At 38.2% G+C, this 14498-nt stretch overlaps 1 protein-coding gene and 1 long non-coding RNA gene across 2 annotated transcripts in view; one reads left to right on the top strand and one right to left on the bottom strand.

The window, feature by feature from the left end:
• The window catches only part of LOC147843792 (uncharacterized), a 1319745-nt gene that overhangs the window by 2428 nt on the left and 1302819 nt on the right, over nucleotides 1–14498 (bottom strand). The window lies entirely within an intron of this gene.
• The window catches only part of si:ch211-283g2.1, a 50420-nt gene continuing 39068 nt past the window's right edge, over nucleotides 3147–14498 (top strand). The window contains exon 1 of the mRNA XM_087253212.1: nucleotides 3147–3340. Within this exon, the coding sequence (XP_087109338.1) occupies nucleotides 3208–3340 (133 nt within the window). The 5' untranslated portion in view covers nucleotides 3147–3207. The remainder of the gene's footprint in view (nucleotides 3341–14498) is intronic.

The raw sequence follows: 14498 nt of genomic DNA, 5'->3' as shown, positions 1-14498 counted from the left end.
GCCACACCCGCAACGCAACTTGGTGACGCAAACACCACTCCCACACTGGAGTTCAGAACTCTCTCTCAGAAGAAAAAAAAAACCCTTTTATATAATTTTACATCATCGTAATTGGTTTTAGCATCCAATGGGGATGAACTCATTATAAAAGGCAGTGACAAACGAAGTGAACACAAAATAGGGGCAGTACAGAAAGTTTCTGTATTGTCACACAGTGTTTTGAGCTTCTGTGACTAGTGTCTCATCCAACCCTATGACCACTGACGGAAGCTTCGCGAGACTAATCGCCTATTCATAGTTGCTCCGTGAGACATGAGAGTGGATGAGCAAGAGAACAGATCGCGAGAAGCACATCGATGTTCTAAGGATTACAGTTGTTAGGTTAAATGAATAGATATAACTTTTTGTAATATTTATTCATTCATTTTCTTGTCGGCTTAGTCCCTTTGTTAATCCGGGGTCGCCACAGTGGAATTAACCACCAACTTATTCAGCACGTTTTTTACACAGCGGATGCCCTTTCAGCCGCAACCCATCTCTGAGAAACCCACCAGCATGTACCACATGTGTTTGGACAGTGGGGGAAACCAGAGCACCCGGAGGAAACCCACGCGAACACAGGGAGAACATGCAAACTCCACACAGAAACACCAACTGAGCCGAGGTTCGAACCAGCAACCTTCTTGCTGTGAGGCGACAGCACTACCTACTGCGCCACTTTCCTCAACATTCTACACACAATACCCCATAATGACAATGTGAAAAAAGCTTTTTTGAAATTGTTGCTAAATTATTACAAATAAAAAAGCTGAATATCACTTGTACATCAGTATTCACAGCCTTTGCTCAATACTTTGTTGATGCACCTTTGGCTGTGATTACAGCCTCAAGTCTTTTCGAATATGATGCCACAAGCTTGGCTCACCTGTCTTTGGGAATTTTTACCCATTCCTCTTTGCAGTACCTCTCAAGCTCTGTCTGGTTGGATGGGAAGCAACGGTATACAGCCATTTACAGATCTCTCCAGAGATGTTCAATAGGATTTAGGTCTGGGCTCTGGATGGGCCATCCAACGAGTTGTTATGAAGCCACTCCATTGATATTTTGGCGGTGTGCTTTGGGTCATTGTCCTGCTGGAAGATGAACCGTTGCCCCAGTCTGAGGTCAAGAGCACTCTGAAGCAGGTTTTCATTCAGGATGTCTCTGTAAATTGCTGCATTCATCTTTCCCTCTATCCTGACTAGTCTTCCAGTTCCCACTGCTGAAAAACATCCGGGATGCTATTAGCCTGGTGATAAGCGGTGCCTGGTTTTCTCCAAACGTAACGCCTGGCATTCACTCCAAAGAGTTAAATTTTAGTCTCATCAGATCAGAGAGTTTAGTTTCTTATGGTCTGAGAGTCCTTCAGATGCCTTTTGGCTAATTTCAGGTGGGAAGTGGATTCCGTCTGCCCACACTACCATACAGGCCTGATTGGTGGATTGCTGCACAGATGGTTGTCCTTCTGTAAGGTTCTCCTCTCTCCACAGAAGAACGCTGGAGCTCAGACAGAGTGACCATCGGGTTATTGATAACCTCCCTGACTAAGACCCTTCTCCCTGATCACTCAGCTTAGATGGCCGGCTAGCTCTAGGAAGAGTCCTGGTGGTTCCAAACATCCTCCACTTATGGATGATGGAGGCCGCTGTGCTCATTGGAACTTTCAGAGCAGCAGAAAAGTTTCTGTAAGCTTCCCCAGCCTTGTGCCTCGAGACAATCCTGTCTCAGAGGTCTACAGACAATTCCTTTGTCTTCATGCTTGGTTTGAGTTTTGACTTGCACTGTCAACCCTGGGAGCTTATATAGACAGGTGTATGCCTTTTCAAATCATGTGCAATCAGCTGAATTGAGCACAGGTGAACTCCAATGAAGCTGCTGAAACATCTCAAGAATGATCAGTGGAAACAGAATGTAGCTGAGCTCAATTTAAAGCTAAACGCCAAAGGCTGTGAATACTGATGTACATCTTATTTTACAGCTTTTTTATTTTCAATAAATTAGCAAGAATTTAAAAAAATCTTTTGTTCACATAGTCATTATAGGATATTGTGTGTAAAATGTTGAATAATATCCATTAGAACAATCCATTTAAATAAGATCATTTTTGGAATAAGACTGTAACATAATAGAATTCGGAAAAAGTAAAGTGCTATGAATACTTTCTGGATGCACTGTAGGCCCATTTCCTTGAAATGTTTAAGGAATTATATGCAGCATTCTTAATTTATTCTCCGAGGTAATGTGAGATCTCCACTTAAGTATCATACTTGGAGGGAAAATGTACTTTATGCACCCTAAAGCATAAAGCATCTGAATCGGTAATCGGTATTGATAGATCCCGATGACAAGAAATAAGTACTTGGTTTAAAAGTCCTGATCAGGGCATCCTTATTAGAAACCCTAAATTGAAATTACCTTTATTAAAATATATGCTATAGATATGCTGTTACTCTCTTAAACAGCACTAGGCAAATATTGATAAGTGATTATTGAATAATAAGTGATACTGATTAATACGAATATTGATATAAAAGAGTTTAAATTTCAGAAGAGGGCTAATTATTTTGCTTTCAACTGTATATTTTTATTGTTATGTAGTAAATGCATGTTCATATAAGAATGTTTAGATATTGATATTTGCTAAACAGAACTTGGGAAACATTTTAAAAAGTGATCAAATTTCATAGAAGGGCTAATCCTTTTGCTTTCAATTGTATATTTAGTTCTTGTTTTAAGCATAAACTCAATTAATTTCGCAACATTTTTTAAATTCAAGAGCATTTTGAGCTTCTTAAATAAATGCATGTTCATTTAAAATGTTTAAATATTGTTATCTGTTAAACAGCACTTGGAAATCATTTAAAAAAGTGATCCAGTTTCATAGCCGGGCTAATTATTTTGCTCTCAGCTATATATTTAGTTCTTGTTTTAAGCATAAACTCACTTAATTTAGAAAGATTTTTAAAAACAAGTCCATCTGAGCTTCTCGAGTAAATGCCTGTTCATGTAAGAATGTTTAGACATTTGCACTGGAGATAAAAGGAAAGTTTGTTCCCAGTCCAACGCCTTCCAGCTAATCATTACAGCTCCTGAACAATCATTACACCACTCCAACTACGTCCACTGGTAATCTCAGTTTGCGTTCACACTACTGCACATACCTGAAGGATGGCGGCGAAAGAGGAGGCCGGCAGACCCACATGGAGCAGGCAGATCGAGTTTACGCTGGCCGGCATCGGCTGTGCTGTGGGACTGGGCAACATCTGGAGGTTTCCATACCTGTGTTACAGAAGCGGAGGAGGTAAAAGTCACATTACTGAAATAATGCTTCTAGAGAGTGATGTTTGATTTCCTCTAAAGCAAACTTAAGCATAGTGCATCTGATCTATTAGCATGGATCAAAGTAAAAAAAAAAAAAAATGATTTTTTTAGGCAACGCTTTCACACCTGTGAATCGATAAAATTGTTACATTTTTGCTCTTTGCTCTTGGTGCGGTTCGCTTTTACATGACAAAGTTTCTAAACGGACTAAAATAGCTCAAACAAGTCATGTGTGAGTAAACTCTCCTCACATTGGTCAGAGTTTCATGGTTTATTTAGCAGAGTCCCGCTCAACTGTTTGGTGGTGTTTGACAAGGTGCACACGACGTGTCTGAAGAGCGAGGAGGGATGCGGTGGAGAGGGTTGAGAAGGGTGCGTGACGTATTTGAGGACTGGGAAGGAGATGCGAATGAAATTCCGGGGGATTATCAATTATTTTCGGGCTCCCGCAAATGCATACGACTTGGGATGTCTGGAATTACCTCCTGCCCAACTCGTAATTCTCTCTTCACATAGCCGTATGCCTATTACATATCCATAAAACACTTGATATAGCCGGGCTCGGATCGTATCGCTTTCTCACTACAATAGATCTGCTCCAGAGTTTGTAATGATCGAACCGAGACCACCTTATTCAGGCGATCTCGGACCGATTGTTTTGGCGTTTGTCTAGGTGTGAAAGCACCCTAAATAGCTTAGCCAAACAGAGTTTAAAGAAGAGATGTTTTAAACCACTTTATAATTGCCAGTTGGTGTATTTTAAAAACTATTGTTAACTTGGCATGTTTTTGAATAATATATTTGCAAAATTATTTAGTATTTTTATGTCTCAGCAGGGCTCGAAATTAACTATTTTTTACTTGGTACCACCGGTGCTCCCAACTTCAAATATTTAGAAGCACCAAAAAATTAAGAAGCACCCACCAAAAATAAATGAGCACCACTGCAAATGGTATATTAATGGATTTGTTGTGTTTAAAAACAACCTCAATCAGGACTAACGAAAACCAGAATCAACTGTCTAACTAATGCTGTGATGACTTATTGATATTTGTGTGCAATAATTCCAAAATGAATGTCTAATAATTATAAAATATTACGGATGATGATGATGATATTAATACTAACAATGAATTATATTTCTCATCATGCTGCCTTGAATGTGAGTTATGTGCAATAAAAAAGTCTTACTGTTACTTTACTTCAAACAAAAAAGCTTTGCAGTAAGAAATGTTTATTTTGCACTAGTGTTTTTATTTGCATCAATTTAATAAATAATATTTCTGCGACAAAACAAACAAAAGAATATAATAAATCAAATTCAAATCAAGGCTGAAAGCTGCAAAGCAGTCATCAGTATTTGAATAGAAAAGTGATATTCATAACAGACAAAAGAAATAAGAAAAGTCTCACTTCTATCACTCTTTAAAAGATTTGGTTTGGGTTTGTGTCATTTTAAATGCTCAATGTCTCGTTATGCTCTGATTTTCATTTTTCTGTGTTTGTGGAAAAAAGCAGGGAGTGGGACGGCCCAATATATGAGCGAGCTAGAGGAGAATTCTCTTTATGACCCCCGGCGCCGTTCTTTGTTATGAGCCGCAGTTTCAGTATAAGTTTATCAAAGGCAAGCTTCTTTGGCGATGATGTGTACAGTATTAGATTTTATATTTAGCAAACATTTACTCTGAACACGTAGTGAATGCAATGCATGGAGATTCGGGCACCTTCTCTGAAAACACTCGATTGATCTCGGCTGGCAGTCGTACTAATGTGCCCAAATATATATGAGGTTGCATAGATTCAATTTCGGCCGCATATGCGACCAAAATGGTCGCAATTTCGAGCCCTGCTTAGAGCCTGAAACAGATCTTTTAATTCCAGTTTCTATGTGAATCCTGTTCTGTGGACATTTTTACATGCATTACTTTGGAGACATGTTAATATGCACCTGTCAAACAATTCTGTGGGCTGGGAAAACCGCACTCCTACATCACGTTGCAGTGGGCCTCAAAACCACTGGGATTTGGATCCTATTTTAAGGCGGGAAGTTTTATAAAAGACACTTGTTGTGTTTCTATCACTCCAAAATGACTGTGGACACGGCCAGTATTTATGATACATGCACAGTTGAAATCAGAATTATTAGCCCCCCTGAATTATAAATTGAAATATATTGAATTTTTTCCCCCTAATTTCTGTTTAACGGAGAGATTTTTTTTCAACATCTCTAATAACTGATTTATTTTATATTTGTCATGATAACAGTAAAATTTGACTAGATATTCTTCAAGACACTTCTATACAGCTTAAAGTGACATTTAAAGGCTTAGCTAGGTTAATTAGGTTAACTAAACATGTTAGGGTAATTAGATAAGTTATTGTATATTGATGGTTTGTTCTGTAGACATTTAAAAAAATATTGCTTAAAGGGGCTAACAATTTTGACCTTAAAATGGTTTTTAAAAATTTAAAACTGTTTTTATTCTAGCCGAAACAAAAAAAATAAGACTTTCTCCAGAAGAAAAAATATTATCAGACATACTGTGAAAATTTCCTTGCTCTGTTAAACATCATTTGGGAAATATTTAAAAAATAAAAAAATAAAATAAAGGGGGGCTAATAATTCTGACTTCAACTGTATTCCACATACATATTGTAAATACAAAATAGTATTTTGTCATTTGTATTTGATAGGGATGATGAAAAAGGCTTAATATTTCGTATCAAAATACTTTAGCCTCTGATTGGAGCTTTCTCAGTTATTTGCCTAGGCTTGAGATCAGACCAGAAAATGTATTTATATTGAAGAAGGTGGTCAATGCTTGGAGTATGAAAGGAAATTATGCATCACATCATGACGATATCTACAATACTTCGCTGGCTGTTTAAATTTCCAGTAGTATAGTTGAAGATGAAAAGGAAATATGTCTGCCTAAAGATGTCAAAGTTGGAGAATATACAGAATAAAACATTAATATTTAATAATACAGCAATTCAGTCTATACAGACAAGTCAAAAACACCTGACTCAGGCCTTATAAGTAGACCCACAGAATTCCGCAGATTTCCTGCAAATTTCTAGCCCATTATCAATTCTGTTTTAGTAAATGTGGGTAAATCTATATTTATTCAATTTTTTAATTAATTTCAGTAATATTATTGACTAATGTGAAAATGTTCATCTGATTTATGTTCAATGCAGTTTGTACAGTAATATTTTCTGTCTTTTTACTAGATATATTATAGGACAAACTTGCTTTATTTACCAAATAAAGTGAATCTAATTGCATTTGCATTTTAAACATTAAATAAAAGTTAAAAAGATATTATTTTTTATTTCATATATTAAGGTTTTAGGCGACGCAGTGGGTAGCACGTTCGCCTCACAGCAAGAAGGTCGCTGGTTCGAACCTCGGCTCAGTTGGTGTTTCTGTGTGGAGTTTGCATGTTCTCCCTGCCTTCGCGTGGGTTTCCTCCGGGTGCTCTGGTTTCCCCCACAGTCCAAACACATGTGGTACAGGTGAATTGGGTAGGCTAAATTGTCCATAGTGTGTGAATGAGTGTATGTGAATGTTTCCCAGAGATGGGTTGCGGCTGGAAGGGCATCCGCTGCGTAAAAACTTGCTGGATAAGTTGGCGGTTCATTCCGCTGTGGCGACCCCAGATTAATAAAGGGACTAAGCTCACAAGAAAATGAATGAATGAATATTAAGGTTTTAGTTATAATATTCCCAAAATCATTCTGCAGAAATCCGCAGACTTTTACTAAAATTCTCCGCAGAAATAGCAAAAAACATTCGCAGATTCTGTCTGTCCCTACTTATAAGGCATCAGCAGGATATAAATGAAGAGGTTATTTGCAAAAATTGATAACTGAATATTTAGTAATTTTGATAAATCATGTTTTTATGTTGTGCAATGAAGAAATTATGTTGAAAGTACATATGGAATTGACTAAAAAATATTTTACATTAAGTAGGCCTGTTGAAGAGTTCAATTAAAAATTAAACACTTCATATATCACCCTTTTAAAATGTAAGAATGTTAAGAGGTTGAATAATCATTATACAGAGATTATGGTAACACTTTACAATAAGGTTCATTAGTTAATGCATTTACTAACATGAACTAATCATGAACAACACATATACAGCATTTATTAATCATAACTGAACATTTACTAATGCATTATTAACATCCAAGACTGTTAACAGTAGTTAATGCACCATGAGTTAACATGAACTAACAATGAACTACTGTATTTTCATTAACTAACGTTTATTTACATGAATAAATATTGTAGTAAATATATTGTTCAGTGTTTGTTTATGTTAGTAAATGCATTACTTAACGTTAACTAATGAACCTTGTTGTAAAGTGTGACCAAGATTATATCAATTTTACTGGCCACACAATGGGTGGAAACATAATCAACAGGTATTATACTATATTCTAACTCATTATCCACATTGAACAGGGCTTTCTGTATGAAATTCGTACAAAAAAATACTAAATGAATAAAAAAGAAACAAGTAAAACAATTATAGATATCTAATCATGTACAGTAAGAGTAGAGGGGAATAAGGTGGCAGAGAATCTGCTAAAATTTGCTCAGAGAAAAGCTGTTGCTATCAAATATTGTTTACTTTACGTTTAACCGTAAATGGATTTATCGAATAGGTCTATTCACGGAAGGTTTGCAAAGAAGAATCATGCTTACTTGTAAAAGTATTTTGTAGTATTTCTATATTACAAAAATACAGGGGACACAGCGGGTGGCACAATCACCTTACAGCAAGAAGCTCGCTGGTTCGAGCCCCGACTGGGTCAGTTAGCATTCCTGTGTGGAGTTTGCATGTTCTCCCCGTGGGTTTCCTCCGGGTGCTCCGGTTACCCCCAAAGTCCAAATACATGTGGCACAGGTGAACTGTTTGTGTGTGAATGAGTGTGTATGGATGTTTCCCAGTGATGGGTTGCAGCTGGAAGGGCATCCGCTGTGTAAAACTGGATAAGTTGGCGGTTCATTCCGCTGTGGCGACCCTAGATTAATAAAGGGACTAAGCCAAAAAGAAAATGAATTAATTTTTGCCCATCCTTGCCTACACACAGTTCTTTTTATTCTGCTTACAGACGACGAGTTTGCATCATAGGTGCCCTTTAAATTTTCAGCTCCTATACTCTTAAAATCATTTAGAAAATTTGCAGTACAAAGGTCAAATAAAACTAAAAGTAGTAAAAAAGTCCACAGATCCTAAAAGGCCTTAAACAGCCACCTTAATATTAGCCTGAGCTTTTAATACCATACAACCCAGGATGTGTGACAACAATATGGTATGGATACTTTTACTTATACTAAGTTGATTAGGTTCCAACTTTCTATTTTAAGTTATACACATTTTAACTGAGTTTATCTGATTTTATCTGAGTTTAACGAGCACATGTCACTCCGCTGCTCATCCGTTTGCACTGGCTGCCAGTTGCTGCTCGCATCAAATTCAAAGCTCTGATGTTTGCCTACACAGTGACTTCTGGCTTTGCTCCTTATCTGCTCTCACTTCTGCAGATTTATGTGCCCTCCAGAAACTTGCGTTCTGTGAATGAACGTCGCCTCGTGGTTCCATCCCAAAGAGGGAAGAAATCACTTTCCTGAACGCTCACGCTCAATCTGCTCAGTTGGTGGAATGAACTCCCTAACTGCATCAGAACGGCAGAGTCACTCGCTGTCTTCAAGAAACGACTAAAAACTCAACTATTTAGTCTCCACTTCCCTTCCTAATCTGCAATTGCCTCTCTGAATATCACACTAACTGTACCCAAAAAAAAAAAAACTAATACTACTAATACTTTCCTTCTTAGACTTTACAGACCTGAAACTTGCCTACAGCACTTATTCATTGTTGCTCTTATAGTTGTGTAAATTGCTTCCTTGTCCTCATTTGTAAGTTGCTTTGGATAAAAGCGTCTGCTAAATGACTAAATGTAAATGTAAATCTGACGTGATCTGATTCAACTTAAAGGCGCAGTAGGTGATCTGCCACAATGCTAGCCTGTTAGCATAAATCTCTGAAACGCCGTCCCTCCCCTGCCGTCCAAAGCCACGCCTCCTGAAAACACAAGCGAACGCACCTTAGTGAAGATGACAGCGGAACCCTCTCTCATGTGTTGAGATAAAGCTTGGCCGGCGTCGTGCAGGAATTACACTCATTATTACACTCATTTCTAAGCCATACATAAATGCTACTTCTGACCGAATATTTAGAGTAGCAGTGAACAATATAGGGAGCGCGCCGCAGGTTGTCATTGCTCAAAAATGAACCAATATGAAAATAAAATCATCTTAAGCTCAGTAAAGCAGGCTAGGCGGAATAGCGCTATTTACTGATGTCCTGTTGTTAAACTAAATATAAATCTACATTATCAATGCTGTAAAAGGACCTTATGAAACTGAAAATCGTCACATTAATCTTTCACCAGAAGATTTCAGTGGCTGAACAACACTTCTGTGCATATAACTCAGTCATAACAACACAGTCTACATCAGCTCTGCGTGACAAAAAAGTTTCAAAACAGAACATATCCTGTCTATGAGAAATACTTCAGCCGTGGTGTCGTCCTTCCTCCAGCATGTAAAAGTAACTCCAATATTGATTCAGGATTTAAAAAAAAAGTTTTGATTCAGCATGTTTTTACTGCTCGCTCTCGCTCTCTATCACTCTTGCAAAGCTGTGGTGCGCAGTAGCTCAAATTTGCATTGGCTCACGGTTTGAGTTACTTATCGGAATTATGTCGGCCCGACATTTTAATTGGACAAACATTTTTTAGCCTTATGCTTTACCCAGAATATAAAAAATACCAACCCAGGCTCATTCTGAAAACGTGGATGTTTCTGGATACCGCGAAATATGTCCCAGGAGGTACGTATGGCTGCATATAATTTTTTTAAGCGAACGCTACGGGGCGGTGTGACGCCGTTCCCTTTCGCGCTTACCGGCTGACCTCCGTGTGAAGGGCTTTCCCGCTGCAATCAGTTTGTCCGGTCAGCTCATTGTGTGCGTCGGCGGACTTCAGATGCAGAGAGGAGGAGTTGACAAAGGCGTCCGGTTTCGAGTCCGGGGAAGAGCGGTTCCAGAAACCAGGTAAGACAAAAACAGAATCCAAAAAATAAAGTGAACGAGTTCATAACAGGGTGAGAACATAGTGAAATCCGAAAACGTAGTGAAAAAAACAGACGAGGGCTTTTCTTTTTCTAGACGGCTTTTCTAAATTGTTGCTCAGGTTTAGGGAAATAAGCAGGCATGTGGGTCAATCGGTAAAACTGGTTGGGTTCAGGGAAGGAGGAGGGTGCGTCAGTCGATTGGCCGGTCGCGCAGTCAATCATTCAATCAGTCAGGCAGCGGCCTCTGGTGGGTTGACGCCAGAACAGCGCGGGCGCGAACGCCACTCGCGAGAGACGTTCGAGATACGAAAAAGCGCACACAGCGGCCTCTTATGGATTCGCAAAAACAAAAACTGCACAAATACGTACCTCCCAGGACGTATTTCGCGGTCTCCAGAAACGTCTGCTGGATGATGTTTTCAGAATGAGCCTGGGTTGAAAAATACATTTCGATCATTTACTGTAATCATTACTATTAGACTGTGAAGAGACTTTCAACCAGCACAACAACAAATGTTTCTGAAGACAATCACCTACTACACCTTTAATCATTTACAGAAGCAACACATTTTAACAGTAAAGGACACCTTAAAATAAAGTGTTACCAACATGTTTACGACAGTATTTATTTATCTTTGTTAAATTTTATTCAATAAAAATGCTATCCGATATTGTTACAGTAACTGTTAATTGTTAACAGTGCATTACTTATTGTTATCAAATACAAGTTTAATTTTAATAATGAATAATTAAATGCTGAAGTGGGATTAATAAAAGCTACACAAGTATTTTTCATTCTTAGTTCATGATATTAAATATATTAACATTTTTAATGAAACCTCACTGTAAAGTGTGATTGAAAATAGAAGGTACATGTAGATCTTCAGATGTTTCTGTTAACAATCTGCCTTGACCTTTCAGACTGTAATAGTTAAAGAAACAGTGCACACACACACACACACACACGTGAAGGAGAATGACAGTAAATGAATGAGTTTATCTGTAACTGTAATGGTGTGTAAGATCAAGCATGACACAGCAATAAGATCAGTCAAACCAGATGTGTTTAGACTGCTTTAATGCTTGCATGCTACTAATATGTGGTCTGGTAGCAAGTGTATGATGGTGTAAAAATAATTATATATTTAGAAACATTTGTTTGGATTCATATTTATAGGTTCAGGTTAGGTGGAACCATTACGACATAGAAAAACAATCTCGCTGGAATCACTTCAAGTTTTTTTTCTCAGCTGATGAAAGATAAAAACACTGAGAGCCAATCAGAATCAGAATGTTTTATGAGTGTAAGCGTTTAGAGTAGCAGACAGCAAAACTGCAGTGTGTGTCTTTAATGAACTAAATCTGTTTGACTGTACTTTCAGATTTACCTTCTCTTTTTAGTTGCATTTATAGATTCAGATTATAGATATAAATCCGAATTTACATTTACATATTCATAACTTATATTTAAAAGTTACACAAGTCAGAAATTAGAGTAAAATTCTAACATTACAACTTATAAATTTGGTCTGATTAGAATTGCAAACAAATATTAGTAATTGGGCATCTGAAAAAAACAATGAATAAATAACGCTACTATTTACTGTGTTTTTCTGCTTTTCTTTGAAAACAAAAGTAAATTGGAAAAAAATTAATTTTTATATTTAGTTATTTTTAGCATTAGAAATACTATTGTGAGAAAAAAGCTTAAATAAAACATGAAAAATTATTTTAGCAATCACCAAATGTATATACACTCACCGGCTACTTTATTAGGTACAACTGCTTGTTAACGCAAATTTCTAATCAGCCAATCAATCACATGGCAGCAACTGAATGCATTTCGGCATGTAGACATGGTCAAGACGATCTGCTGCAGTTCAAACCGAGCATCAGAATGGGGAAGAAAGGGGATTTAAGTGACTTTGAATAAGGCATGGTTGTTGGTGCCAGACTGGCTGTTCTGAGTATTTCAGAAACTGCTGATCTACTGGGATTTTCATGCACAAGCATCTCTAGGGTTTACAGAGAATGGTTTGACAAAGAGGAAATATCCAGTGAGCGGCAGTTCTGTGGGCACAAATGCCTTGTTGATGCCAGAGGTCAGAGGAGAATGACCAGACTGGTTCCCGCTGATAGAAAGGCAACAGTAACTCAAATAAGCACTCGCTACAACCGAGTTCTGCAGAAGAGCATCTCTGAACGCACAACACGGCCAACCTTGAGGCGAATCATGGGCTACAGCAGCAGAAGACCACACCGGGTGCTACAATTGAGGCTACAATTCACACAGGCTCACCAAAACTGGACAATAGAAGATTGGAGAAACGTTGCCTGCTCTGATGAGTCTCCATTTCTGCTGCATCATTCGGATGGTCGGGGCAAAATTTGGCATCAACAACATGAAAGCATGGATCCATCCTGCCTTGTATCAATGGTTTAGGCTGGTGGTGGTGGTGTAATGGTGTGGGGGAGATTTTCTTGGCACACTTTGGGCTCATTAGTACCAATTGAGCATCGTGTCGATGCCTCAGCCTACCTGAGTATTGCTGCTGACCATGTCCATCCCTTTATGAGCACAGTGTCTCAATCTTCTGATGGCTACTTCCAGCAGTATAACACACCATGTCATAAAGCGTGAATCATCTCAGACTGGTTTCTTGAACATGACATTGAGTTCACTGTACTCAAATGGCCTCCACAGTCCCCAGAACTCAATCCAATAATGCACCTTTGAGATGTGGTGGAACGGGAGATTGGCATCATGGATGTGCAGCCGACAAATCTGCAGCAACTGTGTGATGCTCTCATGTCAATATGGAGTAAAATCTCTGAGGAATATTTCCAGTACCTTGTTGAATCTACGCCATAAAGAATTAAGGCCAAAGGGGGTTCAACCCAATAGACCTTTTACGCAAAAACCGGAAGTACGTCAACAACGTGTAAACCCAGTTCCGGTATGAGTTTTTTTGACGGAGAAATGGCAGCTAGAGTGTTTTCGGCGAGCCTGAGTTGTCTTCCGAAGTTAATTAAATAAGTAATTAAATACATGCAATTAAAATAGGGGAGAGCGGGGCAGAACACAGGGCCAGTTGTAACACACTTGTTTTAAACACTTCCACACATGCCAGTATGATAAAACTCAGTGTATTTACTACATGTCACAGCAATAAATTGTTTCCTTGTTAAAAATATATATTTTATGTTTTTAGTTGAGTTTCGTGAACAGCTTATATTATTAACATGAATTTGTTCAGGTAGAAATGCATAACGGTACACATAGTTGACTAGCATTAACTAAATACCCTATGAACAATCTTAACTGCAGGTGGGATAGTGGTAAAGTTGGTTTTATATTTGCACATTCAGACTTTCCCTTTAACAAAATAATTTCTTTAAAGTATTATTTGCAAACTCTAAATAGCGAAATCATATTAGCAGCCAATGACTATCAAAGTACAACATTGTTCACAGTCAAATAACCAGCATTAATGTTGTTTTCAAGTCATATTTGCATGCTAATTTCGATCGAATATTCAAAGTAACATGGTAAACAATATAGAGACTTCTAAATGAACGAATGTGTGAATATAAAACCAACTTTCCCTTAATGCAGGTGGGTGGGTGTGTCACATAGTCGTGATCCATCCTTACTGCACCATGTCGCTATCTTCACAGCATAGCTGTTTAGACTGACGTTCTGTCATATACTGACTCCCTTCTCAAAGGAGCTGTAAAGTTGTTCCAAGGGAATAGGCTCGGGACAACATCACTCTTCAGGAGACGAATGATGCAGCCACCACTGTAATCATCCGGAGCGAAGTGCTGGCTGCAGACATAGGTGCTACCTGTTTTTACATGAAAACTATGCCCTTCCTCTCTTCAGATCGCCTGTATCCATTTGGGTTTCAGGTTTGGATCCACAGGAAAAAAATGAAATAAAAGGTAGGGCTGTTTTTGGTTAGAAGACGAACAGCCTGGAA

The sequence above is a fragment of the Danio rerio genome, chromosome 5, assembly GCF_052040795.2.
Source record: "Danio rerio strain M-AB ecotype USA chromosome 5, GRCz13ab, whole genome shotgun sequence".
NCBI classification, from domain to species: domain Eukaryota; kingdom Metazoa; phylum Chordata; class Actinopteri; order Cypriniformes; family Danionidae; genus Danio; species Danio rerio.
This window is presented reverse-complemented; position numbering and strand designations above follow the sequence as displayed.